Source organism: Salvelinus sp. IW2-2015, unplaced genomic scaffold, assembly GCF_002910315.2.
Source record: "Salvelinus sp. IW2-2015 unplaced genomic scaffold, ASM291031v2 Un_scaffold3523, whole genome shotgun sequence".
NCBI lineage: Eukaryota > Metazoa > Chordata > Actinopteri > Salmoniformes > Salmonidae > Salvelinus > Salvelinus sp. IW2-2015.
This window is the reverse complement of record NW_019944803.1, coordinates 49504-63702: the sequence shown is the minus strand read 5'-3', so window position 1 is coordinate 63702 and position 14199 is coordinate 49504. Positions and strand designations below refer to the sequence as shown.

General features: G+C 44.7%; 1 protein-coding gene and 1 long non-coding RNA gene across 2 annotated transcripts in view; one reads left to right on the top strand and one right to left on the bottom strand.

The window, feature by feature from the left end:
- Positions 1–6430, top strand: part of il11ra (interleukin 11 receptor subunit alpha) — a gene marked incomplete at its 5' end in the record, with an annotated part of 19543 nt that extends 13113 nt beyond the window's left edge. The window contains 4 exon segments of the mRNA XM_070441155.1: positions 2261–2350; positions 5290–5419; positions 5616–5793; positions 6305–6430. Coding sequence (XP_070297256.1) covers positions 2261–2350; positions 5290–5419; positions 5616–5793; positions 6305–6430 — 524 coding nt within the window.
- Positions 6431–13440: 7010 nt separating this feature from the next.
- LOC139025900 (uncharacterized) overlaps positions 13441–14199 on the bottom strand; it is a 4593-nt gene continuing 3834 nt past the window's right edge. The window contains exons 2-3 of the long non-coding RNA XR_011477568.1: positions 13875–13923; positions 13441–13482 (exon numbers count right to left, since the gene is read on the bottom strand). This is a non-coding gene — a long non-coding RNA (uncharacterized lncRNA). The remainder of the gene's footprint in view (positions 13483–13874; positions 13924–14199) is intronic.

Below are 14199 nucleotides of genomic sequence, written 5' to 3'. Positions count from 1 at the left end.
GAGCACGAGTACAGGACATCACAAGGCTGCTTCCTACTGTTCTACCCAGGAGCACGAGTACAGGACATCACAAGGCTGCTTCCTACTGTTCTACCACAGATGTCGGGAGCTGACACTGTCGTAGTCCATATGGGGTTAAACGACAGCAGGAGAGCTCGCTCGGAACATCTTAAAATTAATTTTAAAGAACTGATTTTAGCATTGAAAGACTCCAAAAAACAGACTTTCAGGTCCAGTTCCATCGTTGGGCCGCGGGTGTGAACGATACAGCAGACAGCTGGCATTACACATCTGGCTGAAAGACTACTGTAGCTCTGCTGGAGTCACTTTTATTGATAACTTTGACACCTTCTGGAAACAGAAGATACTCTACAGGAATGACTGAGTCCATGCAAATCATATTGGCTCCTGGACTCTGTCCACACATTTCAAGGCTGAGTTGAAACAATGACTTATCAATGACCCAAGACCAGCTCAGTTAATCCAGAGCATCAACATGTGTGGGTTCGATTACAGGCTCAAAATGGCCAGAAACAAATAACTTTCTTCTGAAACTCATCAGTCTATTCTTGTAATGAAGGCTATTCCATGTGAAAAATGCAAGAGGTTTATAGAGAGACTGATGTATAGAGAGACTGATGTATAGAGAGACTGATGTATAGAGAGACTGATGTATAGAGAGACTGATGTATAGAGAGACTGATGTATATAGAGACTGATGTATATAGACACTGATGTATATAGAGAGACTGATGTATATAGAGACTGAAGTATATAGAGAGACTGATGTATATAGACTGATGTATAGAGAGAGACTGATGTATATAGACTGATGTATAGAGAGAGACTGATGTATATAGACTGATGTATAGAGAGAGACTGATGTATATAGAGAAACTGAAGATCTCGTACAATGCTGTGTACTACTCCCTTCACAGAACAGCGCAAACTGGCTCTAACCAGAATAGAAAGAGGAGTGGGAGGCTCCGGTGCACAACTGAGCAAGAGGACAAGTACATTAGTGTCTAGTTTGAGAAACAGACGCCTCACAAGTCCTCAACTGGCAGCTTCATTAAATAGTACCTGCAAAACACCAGTCTCAACGTCAACAGTGAAGAGACGACTCTGGGATGCTGGCCTTCTAGGCAGAGTTCCCCTGTCCAGTGTCTGTGTTCTTTTGCCCATCTTAATATCTTCTTTTTATTGGCCAGTCTGAGAAATGGCTTTTTCTTTGCAACTCTGCCTAGAAGGCCAGCATCCCGGAGTCGCCTCTTCACTGTTGACGTTGAGACTGGTGTTTTGCGGGTACTATTTAATGAAGCTGCCAATNCAAAACACCAGTCTCAACGTCAACAGTGAAGAGACGACTCTGGGATGCTGGCCTTCTAGGCAGAGTTCCCCTGTCCAGTGTCTGTGTTCTTTTGCCCATCTTAATATCTTCTTTTTATTGGCCAGTCTGAGAAATGGCTTTTTCTTTGCAACTCTGCCTAGAAGGCCAGCATCCCGGAGTCGCCTCTTCACTGTTGACGTTGAGACTGGTGTTTTGCGGGTACTATTTAATGAAGCTGCCAATAAATGTTTTAGGAATATCTAAAGAACGTAAAACATGTGTTCTGGGAACGTTCTTGTAACATCAGGTGAATGTTTTTTTGCACCCTAAAATAAAGATTGTATAATCATCCACACAACTGGACAGTTCATATTTTGTGATGTTCCCACCAGACTGTCCCCACAATGTTCACACCAGACTGTTCCCACCAGACTGTTCCCACAATGTTCCCACCAGACTGTTCCCACAATGTTCCCACCAGACTGTTCCCACAATGTTCCCACCAGACTGTCCCCACAATGTTCCCACCAGACTGTTCCCACAATGTTCCCACCAGACTGTTCCCACAATGTTCCCACCAGAATATCCCCACAATGTTCCCACAACTTAATGAAACATTCTGAGAACCTAATAAGAACAGACTAAATGTGTTCTGAGAACGTTCTTGCAACATTAGGTGAATGTTTTATATAAACATTCTATTATCAGTTTTTTGTGTTATGAGAACATTGTCTGCAACCTAACGAATGTTCTGGGAACTATCACAGAAGCAGTGTTGGTTTGCTGGGCTGCATGGAGATGTGTTTTTAGACATTGTGAACTGTCTACAACTGGACCTTTATTAAACCCAGCACAGTGTTTGAGTAGACTCTACTTTCTCACTACAGTTAGGTCTGAGGTGTTGTTAACAGGTCATTGTAAATCCTACAGGTAGTACTGCCGAGCCTACTGAAGAAACGTTCCCTGTCGACTACAACGACACGGACGCAGACCCCTCTACAGCCAACACCAAGTCAGAGAGTAAGTACGCCCTATCTGAGCCAAAACGTCCCGTAGAGCAGGAGTCTCTCTCTCGTTGCTGTAGCAGGACACTAGTCTATCTCCTGTTGTCTTGTCTGAGCCAGGGCAGGTTGATGTTCAGTACACCCCCTGGACAGGACACTAGTCAGATAGCCTTGTTCTGAACCAGGGCAGCGTGATGCATGTCGTTGCTCCTCTTTCTACCTGCTGGATTCTCTTTCTGTTTTCCATGGCAGAGAGTGCTGAGTTGGCAGAGCGGGGAAGAATGAAAGAGGATTATAGGTTAGGTCGGTGATAAGGGTTAGAGGTTAGAGTCAGTGATAAGGGTTATAGGTTAAGGTCATGATAAGGGTTAGAGTCAGTGATCGGTTATAGTTAGAGTCAGTGATACGATTAGAGGTTCAGTCGGATAAGGGTAGAGTCATTGATAAAGGGTTAGAGTCAAGTGATAAGTTAGAGGTCAGTGATAGGGTTAAGGAGGTCAGTATAGGTTATAGTTTAGAGGTCAGTTGATAAAGGGTTAGAGGTTAGAGTTCAGTTGAATAACGGTTAAGGTCAGTGATAAGGGTTAGAGGTCAGTGATAAGGTTTAGAGTTCAGTGATAAGGGTTAGAGTACGAGGTCAGTGATAAGGGTTATAGGTCAGCGATAAGGGTTAGTAGTTAAGGTCAGTGATAACGGGTTAGAAGGTCAGTGATAAGGTTATAGGTCAGTGATAACGGTTATAGGTTAGAGGTCATGATAAGGGTTATAGAGTCAGTGATAAGGGTTATATAGTGATAAGTGTTATAGGTCAGTGATAAGGTCTATAGGTCAGTGATAAGGGTATTAGGTTAGTTAAGAGGTCAGTGATAAGGGTTATGTAGAGGTCAAGGTCGCTCACTTTAGATTGGCATGGACTTCATTCGTTCGACATTGGGTCAGTTCCTCGTTTTGTCACATTGTCGCGCGCCTCCGTGCCTCACCTATATTGAAACAAAATAAGATTAATATTGACATGTTTAAATTCACTTTTGCTTATAGAAAACTGTGTATTACAGTGTGTTGATTATAGACTAGGATAAACAGTATAAGGCATCTTATTATAATGAGATAGAGGACACCAGGACCAGATAAAATGGTATATTATCTCACCACATTGAGGACCGATAGAGAGGCACCAGGGCCAGATAGAATGGTATATTATCTCACCACAGGAGGACCGATAGAGAGACACCAGATTAATTGTATATACTCACGCACAGAGGACCGATAGAGAGGACACCAGATAAATGTATATGACCACCAATGAGACCGATAGACGAGGACACCAGATAACATGGTAATATTATCTCACCACATGGAGACCGATAAGAGGACACCAGATAAATGGTATATATCTCACCAACATGAGGACGATTAGAGAGGACACCAGAATGGATATATTATCTCCACACATGAGGACAGATAGAGAGGGAGCACCAGATAAATGGTATATCTATCGAAACACATGAGGACCGTATGAGAGGACCCAGATAAATGGTATATTATCTCACCCACCAATAGACGTAGAGAGGACACAGGTAATGGTAATATTCTCACCACATGGGACCGATAGAGAGACCCCAGATAAATGGTATATTCATCTGCACCACATTGAGGACGATAGGAGCCCACGTACGTGAAGGAACCAGTAAATGGTATTATCCACCACATTGAGGACCGATTTAGACAGACACCAGATAATTATATTATTCTCACCACATGAGGACTGATAGAGAGTGGGACCAGACCAGGATGATGCCAGCGAACAGGCCAGTAGAATCAACACGGACTGCCAACCATCTTCCGCTGAGCCTAGAGTAGACAGAAGAAACGGAGGAAAACAGTTCTAGGAAAACATTCTGTTTCTCTGTCCACTTGGAGTCAAGACAAACGGCGTACAATGTTCTGTGTTTGGATTTTTTATTATATTATATATTATTTTCTAAGCGCCTTCGGTTGAAGTTACAAATTGAAATGTATTCATCATTACAAATGATTATTATAGAACAGTTAGAGAGGTTAGATCTGTTAGATTGTGGTAGAAAAAAACAACGAGGTACAAGTACCAGACAAACGTTGGTGGACACACACTACTCATTCAAAGGTTTTGGAAAGGCATTCCAGGTGCAAGCTGGTTGAGAGAATTTCCAAGAGTTTGCCAAAGCTGTCATCAAGGCAAAAGGTTGACTACTTTGAAGAATCTCAAATTTTAAAATTTATAGTATTTTTATTGTTTAACACCTTTATTGGTATACTACATATTTCTATAATGTTTTATTTCATAGTTTGATGTCTTCCCACCTTTATTTTTTTTTTTTCATACAATGGTGTAAAATATGTAAAAAATTTAAAGAAAAACCTAATGTAGACTATGTCATGAGTACCCAAATTTTGACTATGGACTGTTAAATATAGAGACTGATGTATATTAGAGGAACCTGATGATTATTTAGCACAGAGCTGATGTATTAGAGAGAACGTATGTATATAGAGACGGACGGATATATTTAGGAGTACTGTGTATATTAGAGGACTGATGGGGGAGTAAATGTATAGGATGAAGTTAATATGATGAGGACTATTGTATAGAGAAGAGAGACTGGATGCATTTATAGAAGAACTATTGGTATAAGAGAGGAGAGGAAAAAATGAAGTATTATATAAGAGACTATGACATAAGAATCGAGACCTGCACATGCGCGTAACTCTGCCCAGAGCCGCCTGCCTTCCGTCATGCCCAGAGCCGCACTGCGCTATCCGTCTGCCCAAGTGCCGCCTGCGCATCCGTCTCTGACTGCCTCAGTATAACGCCGTACTGAACTGCCCGTCTTTCCTGAGCCCTTCACAGAAAAAGCCAGACCCTCCGTACTGTCCTGAGCCTCAAAGCCGACCCGGTCTGTCCTGAGCCTTCAAAAGCGTCCCGCATCTTCTGTCCTGAGCCTTCAAAGTACCCGCCGCTGTCTGTCCTCCGAGCCTTCAAAGCCGCCGTTCTGTACTTCTTTGCATTGCCCTCCTTCCACATCCAGGGTGGCCTGTGCTCCAAGAAGTCACCATGTCTCATTTCTCTCTATCACTGATAAGGCCTCTTCTACAAGACGAAACCGTCGTTCACTCTGAGCCTCAAAAGCCACCGAGCTCCGTCGTGTCTTTTTGAGCCTTCAGAGCCGTACCAGTCAGAATAATACGAGGATCGAGGCAGCTGTTCTGTCTCCTAGTAGTAATTCACCGGTATACTCCGCCAGACAGGAGACCGCTAGAGCCGTCTGCCAGACAGGAGCCGCAGAGCCGTCCGCCAGACAGGAGCATCCAGAAGCCGCCCGCCAGCCAGTAGCAGCCAGAGCCCAGCCCGCCAGACAGGAGCAGCCAGAAGCCGCCCCGCCAGACGGAGCCAGCCAGAAGGCCGTCCTTTCTCCGCAACAGGTAATGCAACCCAGAAGTTCCAGATGCCCTGCCTCCGCCTACTAAGCGACATCAGTAGTCTGAGCAGCTCCTATATCAAATTCAGGATGTCCTCTCATATTACATCAGTTCTCCTATATAACGGTATCCCGCCAGACAGGTCCTCAGCTAAGCCGAAGTAAACGAATCAGTCTTATAAATAACCAAAGTCTCCTTACCATCAGGTCGTCGCCGCAGCTATTACATTCACAGTTCTCTACTATACAATCAGTCTCTATATACATGGATAACCAGTCTCTTCATAAAGTTCTCTGAGGGGCACCCATACTACATTTCCAAGGGGTTTTGTTCCTTTACTTTTTAATATGGTTCTACATTGTAGAATAATGATGCATGGAAGACATCAAAACTATGGACCAAATAAGCAACCATATGATCCATGTATAACCATAAAAGTGTTAAACAAATAGAAAATATATTTTAAAGTTTGAGATTCTTCCAAAGTCGTCACCCTTTGCCTTTGATTTGACAGGATGCCTTATATTTGGGCCCAACAGCCTTTGGCATCTCCTTCAACCAGCACGAGCTCACCTGGGAATGGGCTGTTCAAAGCAAACCTTCTGAAGCCATGAATGGGAGTAGTCCTGCCAGGAGCTGAACCCCTTCAGATGGGTCCGGAGCATTGATCACCCCTCAGGTCCGTTCAGGCTGTTTTGCCCCTCAGTCCAATGTTGTCCACAGTTTGTCTGGTCACTGTACCTGTCAGTTCGTTTTATTTTCTAACCACACAAATCCTAACAGATCTAACTCTTCTCTATATTGTCTTAATATCATTTGTCATATTGATAATACATTTCATTGTTTGTAAAGCTTCACACCGAAAGGCGCTAAGAAAATTGAAGTATTACTAAATAATAAAAACAAATCCAAAACACAGAATTGTATCGCCGTCGTGTGATCCCAGTGGACAGAGCAGTTGTCTGTGAGCTAGAGATGTTATTTTCTGAAACGTGTTTCTCTCTTTCTGTCTACTCTTAGGTCAGCGGAAGATGGTGGACATTGTCTGTATTTCTACTGGTCGCCTGTTTCGCTGTCATTCATCTGTCCTGGTTTCCTCTCTATCAGCCTCTCACTGTGGTGAGGATTTATATACCATTTATTGGTTGTCCTCGTCTATTCGGTCCTATCGTGGTGATAAGTATACCTATTTACCTGGTGTCCTCCTATCGGTCCTCATTGTGGTGAGATAATAATACCATTTATCTGGTGTTCTCGTCTATCGGTCTCCATGTCGGTGAGTAATATACCATTTACCTGGTTCCTCTCTATCGGTCCTCATGTGGTGAGATAATATACATTTATATCTGGTGTCCTCTATGGTCCTTATGTGGTTAGATAATATACCATTTCTGGTGTCCTCCTCTATCGGTTCCTCATGTGGTGAGATAATTATCCATTTATCTGGTTGCCTCTCTATCGGTCCTCATGTGTAGATAATATACCATTTTACTGGTGTCTCGCTATCGGTCTCATTGGGTGAGATAATTAACGCATTTCTTGGTTCCTCCTCTATCGGTCTTCATGTGTTGAAGATAATATACATTTATACTTGCGTGTCTCTTATCGTGGTCCTCATGTTTGGTGGATAATATATACACATTTTATCTGGTGTCCTCTGCTATCGGTCCTTCATGTGGTGAGGATACTATACTCATTTTTCTGGCCTGTGCCCTTCCTCATCGTCCTTCATGTTCGTGAGATAATCATATCCACTTTTACCCTTGGTTGCCTTATCTCATCAGTGTGAATAATATACATTTACTGTGTCTGTTAGGTCCTTAGTCGGTAGAAATTACTAGATCGGTCCTACTAGTAATTCGATCATGGTGTTCGATTTATAGAATAGGATTGTTGTAACTGGTACTGGTGTCCTCTAATTATATATAAATCCTTACTGTTATTGTATCAGACATGTACACCTAGGCCAGTGGATAACATGTGCATATATTATTTTCATATGGGTGAGCACGGAGGCGACAATTGTAGACAAACAGGAATTGACCTCAATGGTCAGAAGATGAAGTCCTCTCAATTCTAAGTGAGGAGCCTTGACCCTACCTAACTATCATGAATATAACCCTCTATGCAGCTGACCTCTAAACCGTATAACCTTATGCACTGTACCGTATATGACTTCTACCCTTATCATTGACTCCTAACCCTTATCACTGACCTATAACTTATACTTGACCTCTAACCCTTTATCACTGACTCTAACCTATCATATACCTATAACCCTTATTCACTACCTAACCGTACCTACCTGAACCTATAACCCTTAGCCTGATATAACCCTTATTGACTGACCTCTTACTCTAACGCCTATACAACCTATACCTTTCAGCTGACCTCTAACCTTTATCACTGACTCGATAACCTTATCACTGTCTACTTCTAACCGGTTATCACTGCCTTCTAACCGTATACACCTGCTCCATCACTGTCCTCTCCTATATCCGTAACTAACCCTATCTATCTAACCTGAATTATCACCATGCTCCTATCCTCCCTATAACCACATGACTTACTATCACTGTCTTATACCTTCTACTACTACCCTAACCTATCACTGAGGCCCTACCATATCACTACCTTAACCTTATCACTGACCTCTAACCCGTAATCACTGAACTCAAAGCCTACTAACCGTTATCATGCCTCTAACCCATTATCCACTGACCTCTAACCTAACGCCTTATCACTGAACCTCTTTAACCTCTACCGTTACACTGACCTCTAAACCTTATCAACCTTCGTTAACCTATCACTGCGACCTCTAACGCCTTTAGCCTACTCTACCTTACCTACCTAACGCATCGCTGTTAACTCTACCTGTAGCACTGGCTTACCCTTATTCATGAACTTAACCGTACTTAACGCTTATCTAAGTCGCTTACTGACCTCTGCTAACCTTAATAACCTTATAGCTGCTTTACCTCTAACCCTTTGACCTCTCTACATGACCTCTAACCCTTATCACTGGACTCTAATAACCTTATGAATTTTCACCTATCACTGACTTACCTACTAACCGTTATCCTGACACTGGGTTACTGACGCACTTATCCACGTACTATAACCCTTTCACGCCTTAACGTACCGCCCAATATACCAATTTAGACTACTCCGTTCATGACCCTAAGTATCACGGTGTGACAATATAGAACCGACAACTCATTTGAACGCTTAGAGACACACATCTCATCGCTGCCGCTTTTCCCCTGGACAAAATATAGCGACCTATGTGGAGAAATGCTATTTCATGAACTACAGGCCAGCGTTCAACACCATAGTACCCTCTAAAGCTCGAACACTAAGCTAAGGACCTGGGATCCTAAACACCTCCCTCTGCAACTGATCTGTACTTCCGATGGCGCGCCCCAGTAGGTAGGGAGGCAACAACACCACTCTGCCACACTGACCTTCAACACGGGGCCCCTCAGGGGTGTTTATGTCCCTTCCTGTTCACCTACGACGTGTAGGGTCTTCGCACACTGACTCCAAGGCACCGTCATGTACGTTTGCGAGCGACTGCGGGGTGTAGCGATACAGACGACATGAGACAGCCTATAGGGGAGGTCAGACCTTGGCAGTGTCAGCAAGACAACGGAGCGTGATCCGTTGAGATATAGGAGGAGGGCCGAGGCAACGCCCCTTATCAATCTGACGGCTGTAGTTGGAGTTGAGAGCTTCAAGTCCACATCACTGAACGGATCGTATCATGGTCCAACAGCACCACACGACAGTCATGAGAAGTCACCAACCTCTTCCTCCTCAGGAGGCTGAAAGATTTGGCGTTGGGCCCTTCGATCCTCAAAAAGTTTATACAAGCTGCTCACCATGAGAGATCTTGACTGGCTCACATCACCTGGGAGCCATGAGCTCCTGCCATCGGTTCTTATTTACCAAGGCGGTGTCAGCAGAGGAAAGGCACTAAAAATGATCAAAGACTCGCAGCCCCCAAATTATACGGTTCTCTCTGTCACGCCACAGCAAGCGTACGATGCACCAAGTCTGAACCAACGGACCTGATACAGCTTTTCTTACCCCCAACATAACGACTGATAATATTTGTAGTTAAATAGTTAACCAATAATACCTGATGACTATCATACCTCAATTACCTTACCCTGCCACATATGACTCGGTATCTGGTGACCCCCGTGTATTAGATAGGGAAAATGGAGAGTCGTAGATAGAAGAAAGGAAAGGGAGAGAAAAGAGAGGCAGAGAAGGGGAAGAAGAGAGAGGAAGAGAACGGGAAGAGGAGAGACAGTGGAGGATAGCGGGAATAGGAGGAGGAGGAGAGAGAAGAGGAAGGTAGAAGAGAGAGAAGGAGAGCAAGTGAAGTGGAGGGGAGGGAAGAGGAGAGAAGGAGAGGAGGAGAGGAAGTGGAGAGAGAGGAAAGGAGGAGAGGAAGAAGAGAAGAGAGAAGGAGAGAGAGAGAAGGTAGAGAGGGGAGGGAGGATAAGAGAGAAAGGAGAGGAGGTGAAAGTTGAGAAGAGAGAGAGGAAGAGGGAGGAAGGAGTGAGAGAGAAGGAGGAGAGAGAAGGACAAGAAAGAAGGAGGAGAGTATGGAGGAGAGAGAGGGAAAGAGAAGGGAGAGAGGAGAGAGGGAGAGAAGGAGGAGAGAAGAGGACGAGAGAGGAAGTGAGCAACACATAATACATGTAATAATGGCCTTTCTCTTGACAGCGCGCCTGTCATAATGACAGAGGTCGGGTGATGAATATAGAGAGAGACAGACAGGACAGAAGAGACAATATATTATAAGTTTATGGGTTTGTAGTAAAAGACGTTTCCTTCTTCCCTTATTGTACTCATTGGTATTATATTATTACTTTTAACTTTCTATTATTTCTCTAGTTTACTTTCTCTCTGTGTGTGTTGGGAGGCCTTAAGTAAAACATTTCACTTGTTAGTCTGTATACTCGTTGTTCACCAAGCATTGTTGACAAAGAAGATGTGATTGGACTAACCCCAACTCTCATCCACCCCACAATACTACTGAACCCTTCTGTTGATCTCTATGAGTGGTTGTTTGGAGATGGGCTTCTTAGCCCGTTGTGTAGCCTCGGTATAGTAATGAGCCTCGTATTGTAGCGCCTCGACTATTTGTATCCTCGTATCTGTAGCTCGATATTGTAGCCCTATTAAGTAGCCGTCAGTATGTAGCTAGCCTCCCTATGTGAGCCGTATTGTAGCCTTGTATTGTATAGCCTCGTTATTGTACCTGCGTATTGTAGCTCGTATTGCGCCCGTATGAGTAGCCCTCGTGTATTGTTGAGCCTGACTATAGTTTAGCCTCGGTATGTTTGTAGTCCTCGTATGTGTTAGCCTTGTATTGTAGGCCTTGAGATATCTGTAGAACTCGTGTATAGTAGCCTCTATTGTAGCCACTTGTATTGTAAGCCTCTGTATTTAGCCTCGTATTGTAGCCTCCGATATTAGTAGCCTCGTTTCTGGTACGCCTCCCTATGTCAAGCCCCTCACGTATGTGTAGACTGTGCTCATCTGTAGCCTCCCGTTATTGTGCGCTCCGTATTGGTAGCCCTGCGTATTGTTTAGGCCTCGGATTATTGTAGCCTCCGTATTGTTAGCCTTGTATGTATACCTCGAATTATCAGTTAGCCTTGCTTCATTAATAGCGCTTGTATGAAAAAGAAACAGTACCTTGCCTTTAAATGTGTTAAATTACAATAATCCATTAGCAGGTCTGTCTGTCTGTCTTGCTCTGTTGTCTGTCTGTCTGTCGTCTGTCTGATCTGTCTGTTGATCTCGTCTGTCTGGTCTGTCTGTCTGTCTGGGTCGTGTCTTCTCGTATATCCATTCAGCCAGCCCTGTCATTATTGCCAGGGCTGTCTGTCTGTCCGCTTCCTTCCCTTTCTCTCACTATCCTCATTCCCTTTACTCTTATCTAACTTCCTGCTCCTTCCCTCCCTCCTCTTCTCAGCCTAGGTGGCCCTCCTCTCAGCCCTTATAGCCCCTTGTCTCCACCAGGCCACACCCCCAACAGATGGGTGAGCGATCCACAAAACACTACCCACATCCACCATGACTTACGCCTCGCAAGCCATCTGGAGCGTCGTGCCGGGGCTATCACGCTGCCTGCCAACTGAACAGACATGTTGAATACGAATGACTGATCCTCCCACTGGAGTTTACATCATCTGATGGGCTTATTGAGGCTCAATCGCTACGTACCTGTACGCTAGTGGAAGCACCCAACTAACAACAACCCTGAACTTCACTGATCTGAACAAGGTATAGGTTCTGGTCTCTACCTTTAACATAGTATTCCTTTCTGTGTACCTGATCATATTTATGTCCTTCATTCATTCAAATGCAAGAAAGTATCACAGGGGCACTTGATTGTAGAGACGATTGCATTATAAACGAGTTGTAGACTGTTCATAAGAGGTATAGATAGTATTGGCATTCTGCAGAATCAGAATAGAAACGCCAATTCAGAGGAGAAGGAACTCCCTGCAAAACCACGGCTTTGGCTATTGCATTGGAATGGAAAAGGAGAACAGGAGTTCGGCCATATGCCATGCTGGACCACATCACTAGCAGTGTCGTGGATGGACGTCATAACTTCCAATATGATCTGCATAGTGCTGCGTTAAAGGACTCAATGGGAACACAGCATGTCTTTTTATTGACCAGGACTGGAACACATTCAACAATCTGATCTAACTAAATAGATTTTTGTCAAATCTGTCATGATGTATGTATTGTAAACAAAGGCTCACAATGTGGGTTACTTACAGACATCCACCATACCAGACTAAGACTCACTAGGACTAGACTCACCAGACCAACTAGACTAGACTCCACCAGACCAAACATAGACTAGACTCCACCAGACCAGAACTAGGGATACGACTCCACGCAGACCAGACATAGACTCACCAGACCAGGACTAGACCACTAGACCAGACTGACTCCACCAGACCCGAACTGACTCCACCAGACAATAACTAGGACTCCCACCAGACATGACTAGACGTCCACCATTTAACCAGACTAGACTCCACCAGGACCAGACTAAGACTAGACTCCACCAGACATAGATAGACTCACCAGACTATACTCCACCCAGACTAAGGACCTAGACCTCCACCAGACTCCACGTAGACTACGACTCCACAGACCAGACTAGACTAGACTCCACCATACCAGACTAGACGTGTCCACCAGACCAGACGTAGACTAGATCCACTCAGACTAGACTCCACCCAGACTAGACTAGGACTCCACCAGATAGGGACTCCAACCAGACGCTCCACCGACCTAGACTAGGACTGCCACCAAGGACCATCCACTAGACAGACTCCCACCAGGACCAGACTAGAACATGTCCACCGACTTATAGAACTAGACTCCACCAGACTAGACTAGACGTCACCAGACTCCCACCAACCAGACTAGATAACTCCACAGACCTCTCCACGCAGACCTAGACTAACTACTCCACCAGACTCCACCAACCTAGACTAGACCTCCACCAGAGTAGACTGACTAGACTCCACCAGACTTAAGGTACTAGACTCCACCAGCACTACGACTCCACAAGACTAGGACTTGAGACTCCACCAGACGTAGGACTAGACTAGACTCACCAGACTAGACTAGACTCCACCACGACTAAGACTCCCACCAAAACGAGACATAGACATCCACAACTAACGGTAGACTCCAGCTAGACTGACTGCCACCGACCAACTAGACTAGACTCCACCAGACGTCCACCAACTAGACCTTAGACTAGACTCCACCAGACTCCACTGACCAGACTAGGATAGACTACACCAGGACTCCACCAGAACTAGACTAGACTAGGACTCAAACCAGAAACTTAGACTAGACTCCGACCCAGTGTCCAACAGACCAGACTAGGTACTAGACCTCCACCAGACTGTAGATTAGACTCCACCAGACTAGACTCCTGACCAGGACTCCATTAGATAGACCACCAGACCAGACTAGCTAGACTCACCAGACTAGAACTTAGACTAGACTCCACCAAATAGATAGACTCCACCAGACTAGACTAACTTAGACTCCACCAGACTCCACCAGACTAGACTAGACTCCAGCCAGACCAGACCAGAGTGACTTTAGGATCCACCTAGACGTAGACTAGACTCACCAGACATACGACTGGACTCGTTCACCAGGCACTTGGCATAAGACTCCACCAGACTTGACTAGAACTCCACCAGATGCCAGACTTCTCACTGACCAGACTAGACTAGACTCCACCAGACCTAGGGACTTCCACCAGATTAGACTCGACTTACCCAGACTAGACTAACATCCACCAGATCCACCATGACCAGACTTAAGAACTAGACTCCACCA